The 20,936-nt window shown below is 47.2% G+C and overlaps 1 protein-coding gene across 1 annotated transcript in view; it reads right to left on the reverse strand.

Moving 5' to 3' along the window:
* The window catches only part of ADCY10 (adenylate cyclase 10), a 1,140,628-nt gene extending 1,121,419 nt beyond the window's left edge, over positions 1–19,209 (reverse strand). The window contains exon 1 of the mRNA XM_069614009.1: positions 18,980–19,209. Coding sequence (XP_069470110.1) covers positions 18,980–19,209 — 230 coding nt within the window. The remainder of the gene's footprint in view (positions 1–18,979) is intronic.
* Positions 19,210–20,936: the final 1,727 nt, after the last annotated feature.

Here is a 20,936-nt window from a genome sequence, read left to right on the forward strand (position 1 = left end):
AATGGCGAATCAGATCTGAGGAAGACATCGAAAACCCCTGGCGAGGCCCCTTCGCCGGCATCCTCGGAGGAGAAGTGTTGGGCAGAGATCTGTACAGACTGAAGGTGAGAGAGTGACTTTTGTTTTAACCTCACCAGAAGAAAGGTTCCCTGCGAGGACACCATCCATCCCCCGCCGGAACCCGAGGCGGGAGCCCAGCTGTGAGAGTGTGGTACATACCTCCCAACAAAGTTCTCCCCTATGCTTCGAGATGGTACTACCAACAAAGTTCTCCCCACGCACTGGTATGTTACTCTCCCCTTGCTTCACCCCTCCCTGCCGGGTCTCATTGAAGGCCCTCAAGCAGTTTGTTACCTGCAATTAATGATCAACTCTCCCATGTTAAACCCCAGTTTAACCACGGCAGTCACTTGTTACCCCTGAGCCTTAAGTTTAAACGTAGTTTGGGTTCTGAAGTTCTCTATTTGTAGCTGGCTTGGGCGCCAGACCGGATGGCGCCCGACAAAGATATTACTCAAATCAACGTACCTTGGGGACTCCGATCGTCGCAGTTCTTGATGGAAATGACTAATGTATTTGCTACCATAATCTCTCTTTATAAGTTATTTATTGAGTTTCTTATGTTTTGTCCCCACCTGCTGCCACCAGAGAAGGGCTATATTCTGACCCACCACGGCCCTCACCCCGGTTGGACCTCTGTGCCCCACCCAAGGAAATGTATTCGTCCGGTGATGGCTGGAAGCTTCATATTACCCATAGAACCTGAGCGACTGAGTCATGGCAACCCCTAGCTATAAATTTATCTCACTTAACGTGCAGGGTCTGAACTCTCCCCTGAAGCGAAAAGCACTTCTCCATAGATTGAAGTCTCTAGACGCCTCCTTCCTGTTTCTTCAAGAGACACACCTGTGCCCAGCGGACGAATTCCGCCTGAATGACAGAAATTACCCCACTAGATTTTTTGCATCGTGCGGTCTGAAAAAGGGTGGGGTTGCCATCTTGGTGCGCAATAGGATCTCTTTTAAAACTAATGGACAGTTTTGGGATGAAGAGGGAAGGTTCCTACTGGTTAACGCTACACTAGATGGCCGCAAGGTCACTCTAGTCTCCATCTATGGCCCAAACTCTAACCAAAGTCAGTTCTTCACGAAGTTGTCCAAAGCCTTATTCGACCACGCTGAGGGGGAGGTAATCATAGGCGGGGACTTTAATGCAGTAATCAACCCCATGGCTGACAAAACACTACCCCCCACAGTAAACGATGGAAACAACTTCAAGGCCCTCACCTCTATACTGAGAGAACATTCCCTCATCGAGGTATGGAGATATCTTCACCAAGATGAAAGAAATTACACATACTTCTCAACAGTACATGGCGGGTTCTCAAGACTCGATATATTCATGATAGCCGACTCATTGATCCCAAATGTGTTGGAAGCAGAAATCCTCCCAGAGGCACTAGCGGATCACTCCCCGGTCCTATTATCTATCACACCCCCTCGAGTCACCCCCCCCCCACGAAACCTCCCTGGAGGCTAAACGACTTCCTACTAGATGACCCAATAATTCGGGCCCACATCAAAGAAACTATAGAGCTATACTATAGCGAGAATAGCACGGGAGACGTGAGTTTGGGGACTGTCTGGGATGCAGGGAAGGCGGTACTCAGGGGCCACCTAATAGAACAGGCTGCACAACGGGGGAGATCCAGGAAACTGCTGCGGGAGCAATTAGAGGAGGAAGTTCTCAGACTGGAAGGGCTACATAAGAGGAAACCCACTCGGCGCACATTAAGGGACTTGAGGGTGGCCAAAAAAGCGCTGGAGGCACACCATGTGGGGAAGGCGGCCTATGGCATGATGCTCACTAAACAATTTGTTTACACTAAAGGGAACAAAGCAAACAGGTTATTAGCAGCCAAAATAGGGAAGCAGACTAAACAAAATAGAATAGACTTCCTAAGAGATAAGACAGGTAGAGGCACATTTTTAGAGGAGGGTAAATGCCACATCATAAAAGACTACTTCACGGAACTCGCTACCCCGCACATAGGGAACCCGGCCCTCATTGAGGAGTTCATAGACAAAGCGGAGCTCCCACAAATACCCCGATCTTTGAAAGACACCCTAGAAGCTCCAATAACAGGGGAAGAAATAGAAGCAGTCATCAAATCTCTCCCCAATGGGAAGGCCCCGGGCCCAGATGGGTTTACAAATAAATTCTATAAAACCTTCGTGAAGGAACACACACCGCATTTAACCACTTTGTTTAATACCCTGTGGGAAGTGGGATCAGTCACCACATCCATGGCTGAATCATTTACCACCCTAATACTAAAACCTGGAAAAGACCCCGCTGATTGCACCTCCTATCGGCCCATAGCCTTGCTTAATACTGACAGTAAAATCTTCAGCAAAATCATAGCGCGCCGTCTGGGGGAAGTATTACCTAAGTTAATAGATCGAGACCAGACGGGCTTCATCCAGGGTAGATCGGCCCATGACAATATCAGAAGAGCAATTGATCTGATAGCCCTTGCCCCCTCCATTCCAGCTCCTCTCTCCCTACTGTCATTAGATGCCCATCGTGCCTTTGACAGCATGTCATGGAATTACCTACACTCGGTCCTGAAGGGGTTTGGGTTTAGCCCGCATTTCTCTAAGCTGATACTAGCCAACTTCCAGATCCCCACCACCCAGGTTCGAGTCAACGCCCTGTGGACGCCGCGGATACCTCTCGGCAGAGGGACCAGGCAGGGCTGCCCCCTATCCCCGCTGGTGTTTGCGCTCGCAATGGAACCACTAGCCCAACATATCCGCCTACACCCCGAAATCCAAGGGTTCAAACTGAAGGATCAGACGCACAAAGTGGCCTTATACGCAGATGACGTGCTCTGCTTTCTGCGAGAGGCCCAGAACTCAGTCCCCCCACTTATGGCCCTGCTGGACAAATTTGAGCAGACCTCGGGCTTCTCAATAAACGCGGCCAAATCAAAGGGGCTGAACCTGTCCGAAACCCCGGAGGTGTTAAACGCCTTACAGAACAAATTCTCCCTCAGCTGGGAGACCGCCAAAATAACATACCTGGGAGTGTACTTGACCGCGAGTTACTCTGGTCTGGTGAAGGCCAATATTCCCCCACTATTTAAAGAAGCTAAGGAATCACTAGTAAAATGGGGCCCCCAGGAAATTTCCTGGCTGGGGCGAATGTCAGCTGTTAAAATGACCCTATTACCCCACCTTCTCTACGTATTCCAGGCACTTCCAGTCTATATCCCAGAGCGAGACCTACAAGACCTTCAGAAAGCCATATCCCAATTCATCTGGCAGGGTAAAACACCTAGGATCCAGCGCAAGATCCTCATTAGAAGTAGACAGCTTGGCGGACTAGGGCTCCCGTCTATGGTAAGATACTATCGTGCATCTCAGATAGCCCCTATCCTGATATGGGCGCTCCAAGAGGACCCCCCTAAATGGCGAGATATAGAACAGACACTCACTACGACCCCCCTATCTCATCTCCCTTTTCTGCCGCGGGATGCCCGAGCTTCCCAAGTTCCACTCCTCCCAACCACGTGCGCCTCACTCAGATGCTGGGACAGACAGCTCACCCTAAGAAGACTGACCCCGGGTCTGGGCCCTATGACTCCGATCACACAAAACCCTATCTTTACCCCGGGGCTTCAACCTAGATCCTATCATGAATGGTCGGGAAACAAAATCTTGAGACTGCAGGAGACATACGTGGATGGGATCCCCTTAACATTTATACAGTGCAAGGAGAAATTTAACCTCCCAGAATCCGAAAGGTTCAGATACATTCAACTTAGGCACTGGATCACCAACCCACTAGTTAGGAAAGCCGCCAATAGACCCCCCATAGGCCTCGAACTAACCGCGATCGAAGGTCAACGTGCCCATAATGTAGCCACATGCTATCGTTTTACAGAAATAGCCCCAGAGGAGGAGGAACTACCGTACATGGTATCATGGGGGAACGAGCTGGGGAAAGAGATCTCTCCTGAGGCGTGGCAGAGAATCTGGGCCAGAGCACACAAGTCCTCCAGATGCACGACAGTGAGGGAATGTGCACTCAAAATATGCTACAGATGGTACTTCACTCCGCAGAGATTGCATGCTATGAATATTGAATACCCTGAGACTTGTTGGCACGGGTGCGGGGCAAAAGGGGATCTGGGTCACATGTGGTGGCACTGTCCGACCATTCAATCTTTTTGGCTGGAGATTCGCTCCAAAATCAAAGACATCTGCGGATCCCTCCTCCCTCTGGACCCAACGGTGATGGTCCTGGGAGATTCCCCTGAGGATGGATCATACCCGCAGTCCGGCCCTAGAGCGCAGCTCATTACCCAACTCCTGATGGCAGCCCGCCTTACGCGCGCACGCTTCTGGAAAGAGCCGGAGGGCCCCTGTATTGCACAATGGTGGGTCAAGGTCTGGGAAATCTTGGGAATGGAGAAATTAACAGCCACATTAATGAATCGAACGGACAAATTTCGACAAACCTGGGGCCCATTTCTAGACCATGTGGAAGATAGGGAACATATGTTCTTCCAACCAAAACTAATCAAATGTCTCCTCCAGCCCTGAGAATCTCGCTAAAAACAAGGCACATGGCTGATCTAGCACCAGAACGTGAGAATATCGGGTACCAAGAACAACACCCGGACCACGGGGGGGGAGCAGGTGGAAAAGAATGTGGTGGGTTTTTTTTTTTTTTTTTTCTTCCTCCCTCTCCCTTCCCCTCCCTTCTTTTCCTCTTTTATACACAATTGCAGCAATACATCCCTGAGAGTAACTACGATGTTACAAACGAATAATAATGCTCAAAATGAAATGTCAACCCACTGTTAAATTAATTAGCCTCAGCGCTACTCGTTGAGCTCTAGGCAGAAGAATAACAATATGATGTAATGTTGAACTGCACTCAAATACCCTTGCCATTGTTTATACTGTTAAAGATTACATTGTGAACTGATATTTCAATAAAAAAGATTTTGACAAAAAAAGAAAATGGAAAGCGCTGCAAGATAACCTTTAATGGTCCCAACATTGAGGCCTCTATGTGCCAGGGACAAGAGGAAAGACAACACTTCTGGGATAGAACACAGAAAAGGATCAACATTCTTTTCCCTGCACCAGTTGCAAAACTTCTTCCAGCGGCAACGGTACAGAGACTGTGTTGCTGGCCTTCTTGCCGAAAGCAACACCTCTATGACGTCACCTGGAAGTTCCCAATCCTTGTATCTCAGCCTTTCAGATACCAAGCATGAAGGTGGAGAGTCATGACCTCTGGATGGAGAACCTGGCCCTCCATGTGTGAGAGGAGGTCCTCTATCTGAGGAAGACATAATGGAGGGCAGATGGACATGTCTAGAAGGTCCGGGTACCAAGTTCTCCTGGCCCAATCTGGGGCAATTAGGATCATGAGGTTTCCGAACCGTCTCAATCTCCTGATGACTTGAGGAATGACGGGAATCGGAGGAAACGCGTATAGCAGTGGGAAGTTCCACTCCACCACAAACACGTCCCCTAGGGATCCTCTCGGGGGAAATTCCCTTGAGCAATACTTTTCACACTTCCGGTTGATTCCAGTCACAAATAAGTCTACTTGAGGGGTTCCCCAAAGGGAGAAGATCTCCTGAAGGATGTCCTGAGCCAGTTCCCACTCGTGGGACACGGTATTGCCTGCTCAGAGCGTCCGCCTTCATGTTCTCCTCCCCGGCTAGATGAACTGCTGTTAAGGAGATTCCTTCTTGAATTGCTCAATACCAGAGCCGCATTGCCTCCCTGCACAGGGGTAGTGACCCTACACCTCCTCTTTTGTTTAGGTAATGCATGGCCACTGTGTTGTCCATCATTATCAGGACATTTTTTCCCCTGACAGATAGCAGAAAAGCCTTCAGCGCTAGTCTGATTGCTCTCAGCTCTAAAAGGTTGATGTGAAGTTTGGACTCCGATGGAGACCAACGACAGCTGATTGTCAGATCGTTGGCATAAGCTCCCCAACTCATGATTAAGGCGTCCGTCACTACTGTAATCTCTGGCCATGGTTGCCAAACATGTTCTTCTTTTAGGATGTTCTCTGTGCAAGTCCACCACAGAGTATCCTGCCGAACCTTGTTCGGAATCTGAAGGAGATCCGTCATTTGACCTGCGAACTGGGACCATTGAGTCTTTAGAGCCCATTGAAGGGATCTCATCCTCAGGTGTGCTTCTGGCACTAGGAAAATGCAGGATGCCATGAGGCCAAGCAACCTCAAGAAGTCGTAGGTCTGGAGATTTCTGGCATTTTGGAATTTGGAAACCATCTGAAGAATGTCTCGAGCCCTCGACTTGGGAGGCGAGTGCTTTCCCAAGGATGTGTTTAATACAGCCCCTATATACTGGAGCTGTTGGGAAGGTGTCATTTGGGACTTCTTGACATTGAGAGAGAAGCCCAGTCTGTGGAGGAAGTGGCAGGTGACTTTCAGATGATCTAGGGCTTGTTCAGCAGAACGCACCCTGATCAACCAATCGTCCAGGTAGGGGTAGACGTGAATCCCCCCTCTCCTGAGGTGCGCTGCCACCACTACCATCAACTTGGTGATGACCCTCGGGGCGGAGGTCAACCCGAATGGCAGGACTCGAAACTGATAGTGCGAGTCGCCAACTACGAACCTCAGGTATTTTCTGTGCTTGAGATGGATTGGCACATGAAAATAAGCATCCTGGAGGTCCAATGACACCAACCAATCCTGAAGTTGAAGGGCCTGAAGGATCTGAGAAAGAGTGACCATCTTGAACTTGTCCTTCCTGAGGAGCTTGTACAAGCCTCTTAAGTCCAAGATGGGTCTCAGTCCTCCGTCCTTTTTGGGAATCAAAAAATATGCCGAGTACCATCCCTTGTTCCTCTCCGCTACATGTACTGGTTCTATAGGACATTTCTCCAGGAGGGTTGAGACTTCCTGCTGTAGGAGCGGATCTGGAAACTTCAAAGAGTGTCTCCCTGGTGGATTGCTTCGAGGTTGCATTAGAAAAGGGAGGCAGTAACCTTGGGCTATTGTTTCTAGAGCCCAAACATCTGAAGTAATGGCTCGCCATTCTTGCAGATGCTGGGACAGATTGCCTCCCACAGGTGTCTTGTGATGGAAGTCCTCAAAGTGGTTTTGTGGTGGTTGCTGCATCCGCTGATGGTAAAGAGGCTGCAGCTGGGGCTGACTTTGCACGTTTTCCTCATCCACCACGGCTTTTCTCTGGCCTCTTTGACTGGCCATTCCTTGCGCCTTTCCATATGAGGAGTAGTAATGATAGGATCATCCCCTCCAAGATTATCCTGATGCAGAAAAAGGCTGAGGTTGCCTAATAACAGCTCCTAAAGATTTGGCAGCCGCTTTTGAGGTCTGCAACCTCTCAAGGCTCTCGCCATCCTTGTTGCCAAAAAGGTGAGACCTGTCAAAGGGCATGTTAAAAATACGGTTTTGCATGTCTGGTGCGAAACCCGACTTTAGCAACCACGCAAATCTGCGCATCACTGGGGTAGTGGCCATGGACCTGCTCACACTATCTGCAGTGTCCAATCCAGACTGTAGGGATTCATGCATGGCCTCCTTTCCATCTCTAACAATGGCTAGGAATCCTTACCTTTCTTCCCCTTCTGGTATGTGCTCTGCCGCCATTGCAATGCACTCCCACAGAGTGTATGAAAATTTTGCCAAGGCACATGTGGAGTTGGCCGATTTTTTCGCCATACTCCCAGCTTAAAATACCTTGTGTGCCCAACCATCCACACGCTTGTCATTCCTATCCGGAGGGATGGAAGGGTACGCCACCTTATTTGAAGCTGTGGCTGCCTGGACCACCAGACTCTCAGGAGTAGGGTGTTTGGACAGATAGCCGGGGTCGCTACTGGAAGGGTGGAATTTTGAAGTGAGGGACTTATTCACAGGAGGAATTGAGTCTGGGGTCTCTCAATTTTTGGCCACCTTATTTTGTAAGGCTACATGGAAAGGTAAAATCGGATCTTCGGTAGGGCCATGATCCAATATATCCATCAGATCATCCTGAATGAACTGAGTTGGTGATCTGGCCCATCCTAAATATTCAACCACATTTGTCATTAGCTGCCTATATGAGGGACAGGCATGTTCCCCTGGTTCTGGCCTGCCAAAATCTGTCTCAGGTGAAGTGTCAATTCCACTTGCATTATGCAAGGTTTCCACCAGATCTCTCATTCTGCTTGCCGCAGAAATCAGACATTCTGGGATATTAAGGATGCCATACTATAGGCCAAAAGGAACCTCCCCCTCCTCAGACCTTTTCTTTTTCTGCTATTTTGACAGTTACTGGCTGAATTGGAGCCTTTGAAACATTTGGCGCTGAGGGTTTCGGGGTTGATGTCGATAAGGGCGTTGATGGCACAGACGAAATAGTAGTCGTCGATGGAGCTGGCTTCGAGGGCGTTGAGGTGCTCTTCAAAGGCTCGCCCTTTGAGGTGTGTCGGGTTCCGGCCGGTGTCGGTGACCTAGAGCGGTCGACTTGACTTCAGCAATTTTTTTGCTCGGGGTCATGGAGGTCCCCGATCTTTTCTTCTTCGATCACCTGGGCTCGAGGGCGCGCGAGTGTCTGAACGGTAATGCTCCCAGCCGGCTTCTAAGTAAGGCACGGACCGGAGCTTAGCCTTTTCAAAAACCTCCATCATTTTAATTCTAAATGCTTCCCATTCTTCGGAGGAAGAATGTTTTGTGGGGCATTTCATTCTCTTGGGGGATTCAACCGAGGACGAGGTGGAAGGGGACCGGTGGCGTCTTTTTTTGGACTTTTTAGTTGAAGACTAAAAGTGGTGTGAACCACTTCGGGACCTAGACCGATGCTTTTGCCTTTCGCGTCGAGGAGATTTCTCCTCATGGGACCTCGACTCGACGCTTGAGGGCTTTTCGGACGGTTTTTTGACCTACCTGTAGTTTTCCCTTCCTCTCTCACAAGGCCTTCTGCGTCATTGCCTGACACTTCATACAGGCATCCATGTTGTGGCCTTCACCGAGGCACCACAGACATTCTTGGTGCAGTTCCGTGATGGACTTTTTGGAACCGCAGGATTTACACTTTTTGAACCCCGAAAGCCGGTAAATCGGGGTCGACAACGAGGACATCTTGAATATCACTTCACAATAACTGTGTCACAGAACTACTCGAGGCGCGCCGAGTCTCAGAAGCAACATGTACTGCGGAAAAACGGAACTGAGGCCAACGGGCACCACGTGTGCTACTTGTATACCCGATGACAACACCCTGAACAGAGGCCTTCGAGGGACTTCGACTCAGCGACATCGACGCACAGCGCCCTCTGCCGAGAAAACATTTCCGAAGCAGCTAAGCTGGATGGAATACATCTAAAATGAGGAATACGTTGGAGGACACAATCCATTAGAAGTTATTTTATGTTACTTGGCCTCTGTAATGCGAATAACTGCCATTGGCATGGCCGACAAGCTGTGAAGCAGTTTGGACCAGCATTGCACTACACAAGCAAACAGTTTATTTATATATTTATTTAAATTTATAGAGCGCACTGCAGCCCAAAGGCATCTACGCGTTTTACAAGAAAGAGTAAGCAGGCTTAATTGATGGAAAGGCGTATACATTCGTGGTTACAAAGCAGGTTATAGAAATAATGCAAGGGAACAAAGTCAATTTAGAACAAGCTTAACTGACAGAGACTACAAGAAGTACATGTTGGAGAGTCAAACAAATAGCCTCGTTTTGATGGCTTTGCGTTAGGCCATGTGGGAGTCAATCATCCTGAGGTGCGCTGGAAGGGCATTCCAGAATGCAGCAGCCATGGTAGGGAAGCTTGTACCGCCTGCCCGCACTCTCCTAGTTTTGGGAGTGGCGATCAGGTTGGTGTAGGCCTTCCTAGTAAGCCTGGAGGAAGAAAGCTTCTCAATTCAAAGAGTGAGGTAAGAGGGTGCTAGTTCATGGAGGCATTTATGCGCCAATGAGAGGGTTTTGAACACAATCCTCTATTTGACCGGGAGCCAGTGCACCGGCCTCCTTATTGTAGATATGTGGTCCTTCCTGGAGATCCCAGTTGCAGCCCTCAGGGCATTGTTCTGGACCACCTGTAATTTGGCAATGTTAGTTCATTGCCTAATATGGGTCATTATATTTAGTTACACTGTGTAACTTAATGATGATGCATGCGTGGTCAGTTCATATTGCATCTAGCCATACAAGTACAGCTGCATTCAGCTTGTGCCTCTGCACATTTGAAACATGTATTAGATTAGATGTATTACTGTACAATATTTTTATTATTAATATAAAATATACATTAGATATACAGAGTAGGAAACATCAGGAAGGAGAAAAGAACTGGAATCCCAGCACTTGTAACTAGAAATAAGGTTGGCAGTTGTGTCGGATATGGAGCTTCCGCTTACAGTTACACGACCCAAAACAATTAAATTACACGGATACAACCACACTGCGCCAATGGGCCCTTTGTAGTGCATTTAATTAAGCAGTATGCAGGGTGAGACAACTTCTGGACCAGCCGACACGTGTTTCTCAAGGCTGGACATTGTATATACAGGGTGTTACAAAGGTCAAAATAAACAGTCATGTGTACAGTTTACAACATATACAAATAACAGTTGCAAGAAAACAAATCCAAACCAAAACACATAGCAGAGGGTTATACCCAAAATCCAAATAAAAAACAAAACAAAATGATGGTGCACATTGGCGAATGGAATTAAATTGTCAAAGAATATAATGTCCCCTTGTTGATTATGTCCATGGAAAGAGAGAGACAGGGGAAACGACAAGGCAAAAATAAAGAACCTAAGTCATGATGCTATTATCATCCATTCATATCGAGCGTACACAGTCAAGTGTGTCAGTTGAACCATATATTGGTATGAATACCTTATGTTCCTGTTGCATGGAATTGGTCCTAAAAATTGCAGAAAAACCAAGAGTGGCTCTCAATAAACATGAACACGTATACCGAATAGAGTAGAAAATATTGTATGTAAATTGCAAGTCACCTAGGGGTATTGTGAAAACATACATAAAGCGGGTAAATACCCAGAATTTGTTCGGCAAAGATAAATTTGATAATACTATAATTTATTGGGTTTGCATCAATAATATGCATTTCACAAGGATTTGCCGATATGCTGTGTATGAGGAAGAATTATTTTCATTTTTAAGGCATGGGAAGCAAAAAATCCTACCTGTTCTGAGGCGCTGTTGCGTGAACCAATTAGAACTGTTGTAACATTCCATTGCAAATGGTGCACGCATATTCCAAATCCGTCAAGCACGTTTCGTGCATCATAAAAGCTCTAGGCAAGTGCCCTGCATTGCATTGAGTCAACAGGGAAAAGATCTGCGGTGGAAGGTATGAGAGCTCTTCGTAGTTCTGTTCATCCGTGTGCCCCAATAGTAGGGATTCTTGAGACTGAATCTATTTGGAACACTTTGAGACTACTGTGCAATCCTTATGGAAAATAATGCTTAGTACTGGAAGACAATAGTTTGGAAAATTGCAATACTGTAAAAAGACACTAGAAACTAGAAAAGGAAAAGAGACTTAGGGCCTGAATACTCAATTTTCTGTTACTGCCACTTGTTCTCCTGAGTTTACTTCAGGATTGCAAGTGGTGGTAGCGCATTGTTAATCCCCATTTTCGGAGCCCATAGGATTCTATGGGGATTTTGGAGGAATTACAGTGAGCAGTAATTCTGCTGCAGTAATTCCACAAAAATGTGGACATTAGGTGGCAGATTTATCTCCAGTATAATGCAGGAGGAAAATCCTCCACTTTAAGGTCAAATGAGTACAGCGGTCCGGTAAAAACAGAGGTAATTCCATTACTGCCAAAAACAATTGTGGTAACAGAATTACCACCAGTTTTTTCCTGCTCTGCCAAACTTGTAAATTGTCCTTAGTGTTTAAACCTAACAACTATTCTTATTTTCTAACTGTGCTAAGAGGATCTTGTTGGCATCACCACTGGAAAAAAACTAACCAATGATTCTTAACCTAGATATGTATAAAAAAAATCTAAAGTCCTCCTGGGATCAGGACAGCACAGATTGGACCTGTTCTCATTGTTTTGGCAAGGACATTATCCTTCAAGAATATAAAAAGAACATCTATTAGTATAGTCTGAGTGTTAAGGGTGGGGAAAACCATTTCGATAGTAAATGAGGATTAAGGAAAGATCTGCCCAAGAGTGGGTGAAAAATCTGAACACGTGGGTCTTTCTGCAGCATTTGTAGATGCTTTTTTATGGGGGAGGGGGAGGCCATTCTCCCTCAACACCTGAATTGTACTATAGATTCTACTACTACTACTACTACTACTATCTATCGTCCCAGGAGGATAGCTCAGCGGCAACGTGTTTACCTTGGAAGCAAGACAACATGAAGCAACTCAGGTTCGATCCCTGGTCTCTGGGTATTTCAGCGCGTTATAAATACGCAATTCCTGTAACAGCGCCTCGATCCCTGCAAACTGTGTGAGCGCTTTAAAAATGCAAATAAAAAAATAATCTACAATCTGTCTGCCTTTTGGAGATGGCCTAAAGGCATATGCCTTACCTACCTAGGCTCCCAGAGGTAACAATTTAGGGGTACCTACACTATGATTTACAGAAGGGAATGACTTAAGTGTTGTGCTTTCCAGACACTTGTATATTCATTCTCGCTGGTATTTCTGTGCTCTGATATTTCTCTCCTTAAATCTCTCTGCCACTCACCATTCTCTCCGCCTACATTCCTTTCCCATACTCCACTTTTGTCTCTGCTCACTCTTCTGACACATCCTATTCTATCTCTTGGATGGTCCTCCCTCTACGATCTACCTCCACTCTTCGATCTTACTCTCTGCTGCTCCCCACACTACCTATACTCCCCCTCTTCACACCACTACTACTCTCCCTTCTCTCACCACTACTGCTCCACTCACACCTTTTCTCAATCACCCCTTTCACACTAAGTCACCTTCTCACTCAATCCCTCCTCTCTCCTACCGCTCTGAACACTGACAGGCTCATAAACATCCAGAACCACTTCCTCTCACCAACTGCTTCCTCACCTTGCACACAGCCTGAATAAACCTCCTCCACGCTCCTTTGCACTCCCCTTCCTTCGCCTCTTCTCTTGGTCTGACCTCACCCGAACAACACACAGCATTTTGCTTCCTCTGCATCCTATTATCCTGCCCCTTCCCTTCCCATTGGCTATTCTTCTCCACTGGCTTCCCGGCCAAGCTTTTCCTGTTCTCCACTCCAGGGAAGAGGTACTATCATGCAAAGACATAAAAGGGGGTCTGAGTCCCAACCATTTCTCATGTGCGGGACTGCTGGACTTTGGGTTAGTTTTGCTGTTCATGTTACGGTTCTTGAAGGGCCTTGCTGGCTTGTCAGTTCAATTGTTTGATTGTGGAGTAATTCCGCAGATCTTTCACAGGTTAAGCAGAATGTCCTTGGAGTGTTCTGCATATGCGCAGGCCTATGTTGCTGACTGGGATTCTGCATCATGCCACGGACTGAATTTTGGATGTTGTTGGGTTGTGCTGGCAGGTTCCCGACCTCTGAGTGGAGCTTTATTTCAGCGGCCGCATGGCTCTTCATCAGTGGGTAAGCTGGGATATATAGTTTCTGGAAAAGGTTGTTTAACACTGGCCCGCATCATTCAGGTGACTGACAGTGGCACTGTATGCAAGTAAACTGGCACTGTAAGAAGGGATAGGGATTGGAGCCCTCCCACTGCCACCTTCCCCTTCTGGGGTAGGACTAGCACTGGCTTCCACCCTGACAGGCTTCTTATCCCAGGCTAAAAGGGGTCTCACCCCCCTTGACAGGGTCAGGTTACTGACTCTGTCATACACCTCCACCTTTTCTCCTAAGTGATCCACGTCCCCCAAGACAGCAAGCTATCTGCGGATACTGGGATTGGATATCAGAATTTGCTTGTTTGGATCCATTCCTATGTTCTACGTGGGATGATTATGGCTGTAGGACCAGGTACCACCTCAGAATACAGGGTTTATTGTCCTTGTTTCTGGCCTTCCAAACTAAGGGGACATGGTCTGTGGTGAGCTTAAACTGTCAACTTCTCAAGTACTATATCAGGTTATAAATGGCCCATTTTTTGCAAGACATTCGAGATCTGACATGGGGTTGTTCTTATTCTTTTGGGAAGAGCTTCCAACTAATGACTGTTACTGGTCGCTCTTCACTGTCTTGTATTTCTGATAACACTGCGCCCAGTCCGATGAATGTGGTGTCTGTTTGTAGTACAAACTCTTTTGTGAAATTGCGCATGACTACACTGGACTTTTACAAAGAGCGCTCTTTATACTTTCAAAAGCTTCTTGGGCTCACTGGTCCCATCAGAGGATGTTTGGCTGAGCCTTGGTTAGTTTATCAATTAGGGGCGCAGCTCTCTCAGAGATGGCTGGGAGAAAGGCTCAGCCACCCCTCTTGGTAATCGGTCTTGGAACCTTCTGTACTGCATCTACATTGACCTGTTGGGGTAGGATTTGCCCATGTTCTACCTGGAAACCCAGGTACTTGACTGATGACTGTGCTAGATGACATTTGGCCAGATGGTGGTGAGATGGGCCTTTCGCAGCAGGTTGCATATGTCTGTCAAGTGCCTCAGGATGTCTTCACAGGTGGTACTGTATAGGGCAATGTCGTCAAGATAAGCTATGGAAAAAGCCTCATACAGGGCCTTGCCATGATGCATTAGCCTCGGAAAGGTAGCATGGGTCCCATGGAGGCCAAACGGGAGAACAGTGAACTAGAAGAGGCCTTCCAAAGTTGGGAATGCGGTCTTGCATTTGATTCCTTCATCCAGGGTTACCTGCCAGTACCCATTGGTCGGGTACAAGGTGGAGAGGTATTTGGCCCTGCCCAGAGTTTCCACCAACTCATTGATCCTGGACATCGGTTAGGCATTGAACTTGGATATTTTGTTGAGTCGCCTTAAGTCAATACTGAATCTCCAAGTGTTATCCGGCTTGGGGACCAGGGCAATTGGCAAGGACAACTAGCTGTTGGATCACTTGACTACCCCAAGGTCCAGCATTGCCTTTAATGCTTCTCTTATGATTTACTTCCCAACCTTCGGTAGCCGGGTTTCAAATGTATGGCTCTTCCTGCGTTTTGGGAGCATGAATTTTGAGCACCACCCCTTACTCGTCCTGGCTTCTCACAGAAGACATCCAGGTATTATTCCAGCAATATGACTTGTGCTTAGTGACTGGAGGTGAAGACACCTAGTGGTATGGTAACTCTGATGAACTTGGATTAGTAGAGGAGTCTCCCGGGTATTGTTGGTATAAAGAACTAGTAGTTGGTGATTGCTGTTCTACCTCCATGCATTTAGCTTGTTCACATGTTGTAGCTGTGATGGCTTCCGCCTATTGGCTTGCTTCACATTATAGATGAGGCAAGCTACTACCTAGTAATGACGTTGGGTCCATGCCATATAGCCAACCGTTTGTTTTGGGTTGTCGGAAGCAAGGTCATCAATTTATCACAAACCTGGAATGTGCACACCTTGGGGTCTTTATTATTCACCTTCTCCTGGTGAGCTTGGGCATCTTGAAGGGGAGCTTAGACTGGAGTCCTCACCTTCTCCATATATTTGCGGGTATTATATAACATTGGGTGGTCACTGGTCTGTCGTTTGACTAGTATCCCAAGCTCCAACATATATGGAGTGTGCATGGGCTAGTCCAGATTTAGGGACAATTCTCCCATATGTTCCTTCTGACGTTTCCACCTTCAAGCTTTTCTTGACCAGGGCCTTACCCCGGGGTGGAATGAGCGCCTCCTACTCCCCATTTAGGTCACACCTCGCAGCTCCGGATGTCACTCAGGCCTTTCTAGTCAGTCTAACTAATCTTACCATTCTCTGTGGCTGTGGGCGACCAATGTATCAGAGTCAGTGAGATCACACATGAAACCACATGTCACAGATAGCCTTAAGAATACAAAAACTTTTCAATTAAGCAAAGGGCCTAATGGCTATCTCTCCCTCTCTAACCTAGGAAGGGGTCAGGCCCACCCTAGCCCTGGCACCCCTTTACTCTAGTCTGGTACTATAGATCAGCAACCACAACTAGCTACAATGTATCTGCCTGTTGTTGAAGGCCTAAAAGCAAAGGCCTTATCTATATAGGTGTCCTCAGGGAACAATCTAGGGGTACCTACGCAATGATTTTCCCAAGTGGAAGACTAAAGGGTTGTGCTCTATCTCTCTTCCCTACCCACACTGCTACTGCCCTCCCCTCTCCACACAAGACCTCCCACACCCTATCTCAATCCGCCATTCACTCTCATAGTACCTTCTCACTCACTCCTTACTCTTCCCTACCACTCTACACACTGACACGCTCATTCACATCTAGTACCACTTTTCCCACCAACAAATATCTCCCTTTTCACACAGCCTGAAATATGATCCTCCACACTCCTCTGCACCATCCTTCCCGCACCTGATCAATAGCCTCCGCTGTCCTCACCTGAACAACCCAGAACTTCCTGCTTCCTCTGCCTCCTTTTACCTTGCACCTTTTTTACCCATTGGAAATACTTTTCCACTGTTTCCCATAGCCAATCATTCCCTGTTCTCTTCTCCTAGGAGGTGGTACAATCATCAAAAGACAAAAAAGGGAGTCTAAGCCCTGCCCATTTTCATTTGTGGGTCCACCGGGGCTTTGCAATGGCGGGCCATGGTGGTAAGTCAGGGCATCCATGTTCCAGTTTGAGTGAGTTCCTAGTTGGCAGTTCAGTCGTTTGATTAGGGAGCCTTTCTGTGGCTCTCACATAGGTATGTGTAATGTCCTTGGAGTGTTCTGTGCAAACGCAGGCCTAAATTGCTGACTGGGGCTTTTCATCGCACAGCATACTCCTTTCAGGATATTACAGGGTTGTGCTTGCAATTTCCCAGCCTCTTGGTGAAGCTTTGTTTCGACTGGTTGCATGGCTCATTATCGCTTGCGATGCCTGGATATGTAGTGTTCTGGAAAAAATAGAGACACACTGGATAACATCATGCGAGATGGCTATGGAGTGCTTGACCGTGGCACTGTATGCAAGCAAACTGGCACTATAAGAAGGAACATGGATTGAGACAATCCCAACTGCTGGTTTTCAATTCTAGGGTAAGACTCGCTCTGGCCTCCACACTGGTAGTCCTCCAACCCTTAGGCTGAGAGGGGTCTCCGTCTGCCCTGTCGGGCTCAGCTTACTTCAAGTTCCGCAGAATTAATACGAAATGTGGGTGATTGTTCAGCCTTGTGAGCCTTAACAATTATTATTTTGAATTTCACATTCATTATGGCTAGAATTTACAGAAACACATGATCTGGCTAAATAAAACAACCCCTTTTCTGCCTCTAACGGAGCACCAAGACAGCACTCCCATTTAGCTCTAACCTCTTCACAGGCCATTTTGTTGTCCTTGGAAATGAGTAGATATAGGTTAGAGACCATTCTACCCTCCCCACGTTTCTCAGTCATCCAGTCGAGTGGGAGAAATGATGGAACAATAATAAAAAAAACCCAGGCATAGTAGCTTTCAGCATGAAGAACAGAAGTAACGCAATGGGAATGCCGAATTATTAGTCGACCTGGCCCACGAAGGGTACCGGGGGGTATTCTCAACAAAGAAGTTACTGCGGCAGAAGATCTAGTTCCCAGAATTGTGCCATCTGCAGCGCAATATCTCCGCCTCCATGCCCAAACCCGCTGCTGATGTCTCCGCTCCCTGGCGGTGTATGGAAAGAACTGGCAGTTGACTTCTTTCTTTCAAAGTTGGCAAAGTCTACCCTTCACCAGCGTAGACTTTGCCAACTTTGCCCAGTACATGGGGTTCAAACACCAGAAAATTACACCTCTCTGGCCCAAAGCCAATGGCATGGTTGAGCGCTTCATGGGGAACCTCAAGAGGGCGCTACAAGCGGCTTAGCTGTCACACAAACCTTTGGAACAGACACTGTTCCATCACTTACAAAATTACTGCCACACTCCCCACAGCACCACATGCAAATGCCCAGCTGATCTTTTATTTGGCCGCAGGTTATGGACACGACTGCTACAAGGGCCCCCGGAGAACAATACCATACCGGAGGACGAGGAGGTCCAAACCAGAGATGATGAAGAAAAGCAGAAAATTATGATAGTTGCGGATGAGTGGAGAGGGGCTCGAGGGTACAGTTTTGAGGAAGGTGACAGAGTACTAGTATGCCAGACCCAGAGAAGGAAGGAGGACTCCCATTTCACGCCTGGTCCTCTCACAGTCACAAAAGTGAAAGGCCCATGATCACGGTAGCGGATGAGGAAGGACGGGAAGTCACAATCAATGTGTCATACTTCAAAGAATGCTGTGGTGATTTGACATCCTGGGGAAGACCCTGAGGACTGTGAGGACACATGGATCAGGGAAAACTGTGATGACTCCTACTGGGGGGATGAGGAAGCCTCAGATGGGGAGGCATCAGGTGACGACGGTGAGAGACTATCAGGCAGGTCCCCTCATCGCAGCCCTGAACCGGCAAGGGACAACCACCCAGTGCGAGCAAAGACTAAACCCAGAAGACTAAGTGAAGAGCTGGGCTAATACCTAAGTATTTAAAAAGGAGGAAGGTTGTCATGTTCATGTTTCAGACCACATCGTTATTTGGAAGGCGTGGTTAGTGTGGGGGCTGGACTCAGGGGAAAGGATGTGATGGGGCTGTGGGAAGGAAGGGGAAGTAAAGTTAGTTAAAATAAAGACAGGGTTGAGACCGGCAGTGACCGTGTGGGCCTCCTTTCATTATTATAAAGCGTGCAGGCGTTAAAAGCCTAACTGCTGCACACGCAAGAGGGAGTCTTCACACCCTACCACCCGGGAGGCCCCAGAACATGCAAAGGCCGCCCAGAAACCCAGCAATGCAGTTCCACTCCCAGTACCTGCTTTCCACAGTTGCCGAGTCCTGGCCGGTTTTCGGAATCTCCGTTCTGACGAGTTTGCTTTGCTGCTTGCTGTAAAGGGTTTCTTCTTTGTTTTCTTGACCTGGCTTGCTTGCGCACAGTTGGCCTGGATAAACGAAAAAAGAAGAGTTGGTTGCTTGATGGGCAGCAGAGAAAGACACAAAGAAGAGGAGCGTTGCGGGGTAATATGCAGGACGGAGATGAGGCATTAGTTTCCATAACAGCCCCACGCCTAATGTGCCATCATTTGCAAGGCAGTACAGGCTGCCTGCGGCTACGTTGAAACGCAGAATCCCTGTTAACATGGAGGTGGGCCTCAGGTGGTGACGGAGGGCACTGGTATGTCGTGTAGGCCATGGAGGAGGTGGTATGACTTGTGGAGTAACTGAGGCTCAGTAATGTAGCCAGAATTTCACAGTATATGCAGGCCTAGGGCAGAGGCGCTGGAACCAAAGGAAATTAATGTATTGGGGTGTTTTCTTTAGCAGGTTCCTATGGAACAACACAAAGTGTAAACAAGTCAACTAAAAATCCACCTTAGTTGCACCAGAACACAAAGTGATGCAAACCTAAAAAAGAAATCTCTGTGTTTTACTGCTATACTTTCAGAACACACAACGAAAGAAATGGGCCTCACATGACCTTGTTACAGGTTCAGGTTCAGCGGTGTGGGTAAAAAGTGATGGTAATTCCGTTACTGCCCCTTGTTTTGGCAGTAATGACCAACATATTTAGTGCACCGCCGAAATTTGACCTTGAAGTGGAGGATTTTCTACAGCATCATGGTGGAGGTAAATCCACCACTTTAATGCCAAATCTGAGTGGAATTACTGCAGCAGAATTACTGCTTATTAACAGCACCTCTATTATAACTTGTAATACTGTGGTAAACCCATGGGACCAAATGGTGGTAACAATAGATGAGTTTGGAGGAAATTCAGAGGATTTACCTCCGAACTACGCTAAACTCGTCATGAGGCGTGACACAGGAATCTGTTGGTAGTCTTTTTTGCAGCTTGTTGTAGTGATGAAAGAGTTGCAGTGCTATAAAAAAGCAAAACCTTTATGTATGTCTAGCAGGCAAGTAAGCAGACCTTATGGGCACAAACTAAGCAGTTGGAAAAAAGGGGCTTTACTTGGTGATTCAGTTTGTTTTCTTGGAAGATTGCATTGCGCTTGTGTGTTGTGTGCGTGTCTGTGTGTGTGTGTGTAACACAGGGAGTTCCATTAATCAACACAGCTTCATCATCCACTGCTTAAAGATATAAGAGCCGCAATTCAAACAGATGCTTATTTTCTCGTCTGTTGCTCTCACCATTGATGTAATCCATTTCAATCTGATATCATGATACAGGAGACAAGTAAACAATAAATGACAATCATCCTCGTCCCAGTTTTTATGATAAGGACATTTTGAAGCACATCCGCGACCCTAGCAACTGGCAATATGCCCATCAGTAGTTTTACAAATATATTTTTGAAGATGCTCTGTTAGGGGATAGTATGTTAACATGCCAGTAGACAAACAGTTGCACCTATCACTCAAGCATGGGTTCCCTTTTTTGGTGACTCAGTTCCCAATGGATTTATTTTCAGGCGAACATTTTGTTGGGATGAAATAAATCCCTTGTGCCTGATGGGCTGGGGCCGCGGGTGTTCATTTCCCTTTTGTACTGTCTTATCTTCCCTGTGTCTCACCTTTGTAAGCATGTTCTCTTAGCAGTGTTCATGCGACTCATTACACTAGTCCCCCCTCTTGCGAGTAATGTTACAGCCCGCAGCCTGTCTCTACCACTAATGAGGCTCCTCTGCCCAAACGATAGCAGATACATAGATGTAGCGTACCAGCGTTGTACTCATTCTGTCTACGGATCACCTGTTTGATCTCCTAGCCAAATTGTCAATGAACTGTTTGGAGTATTCTTTTAAGCAATGA

This window comes from Ambystoma mexicanum, chromosome 9 (assembly GCF_040938575.1).
Source record: "Ambystoma mexicanum isolate Mex_15411 chromosome 9, UKY_AmexF1_1, whole genome shotgun sequence".
NCBI lineage: Eukaryota > Metazoa > Chordata > Amphibia > Caudata > Ambystomatidae > Ambystoma > Ambystoma mexicanum.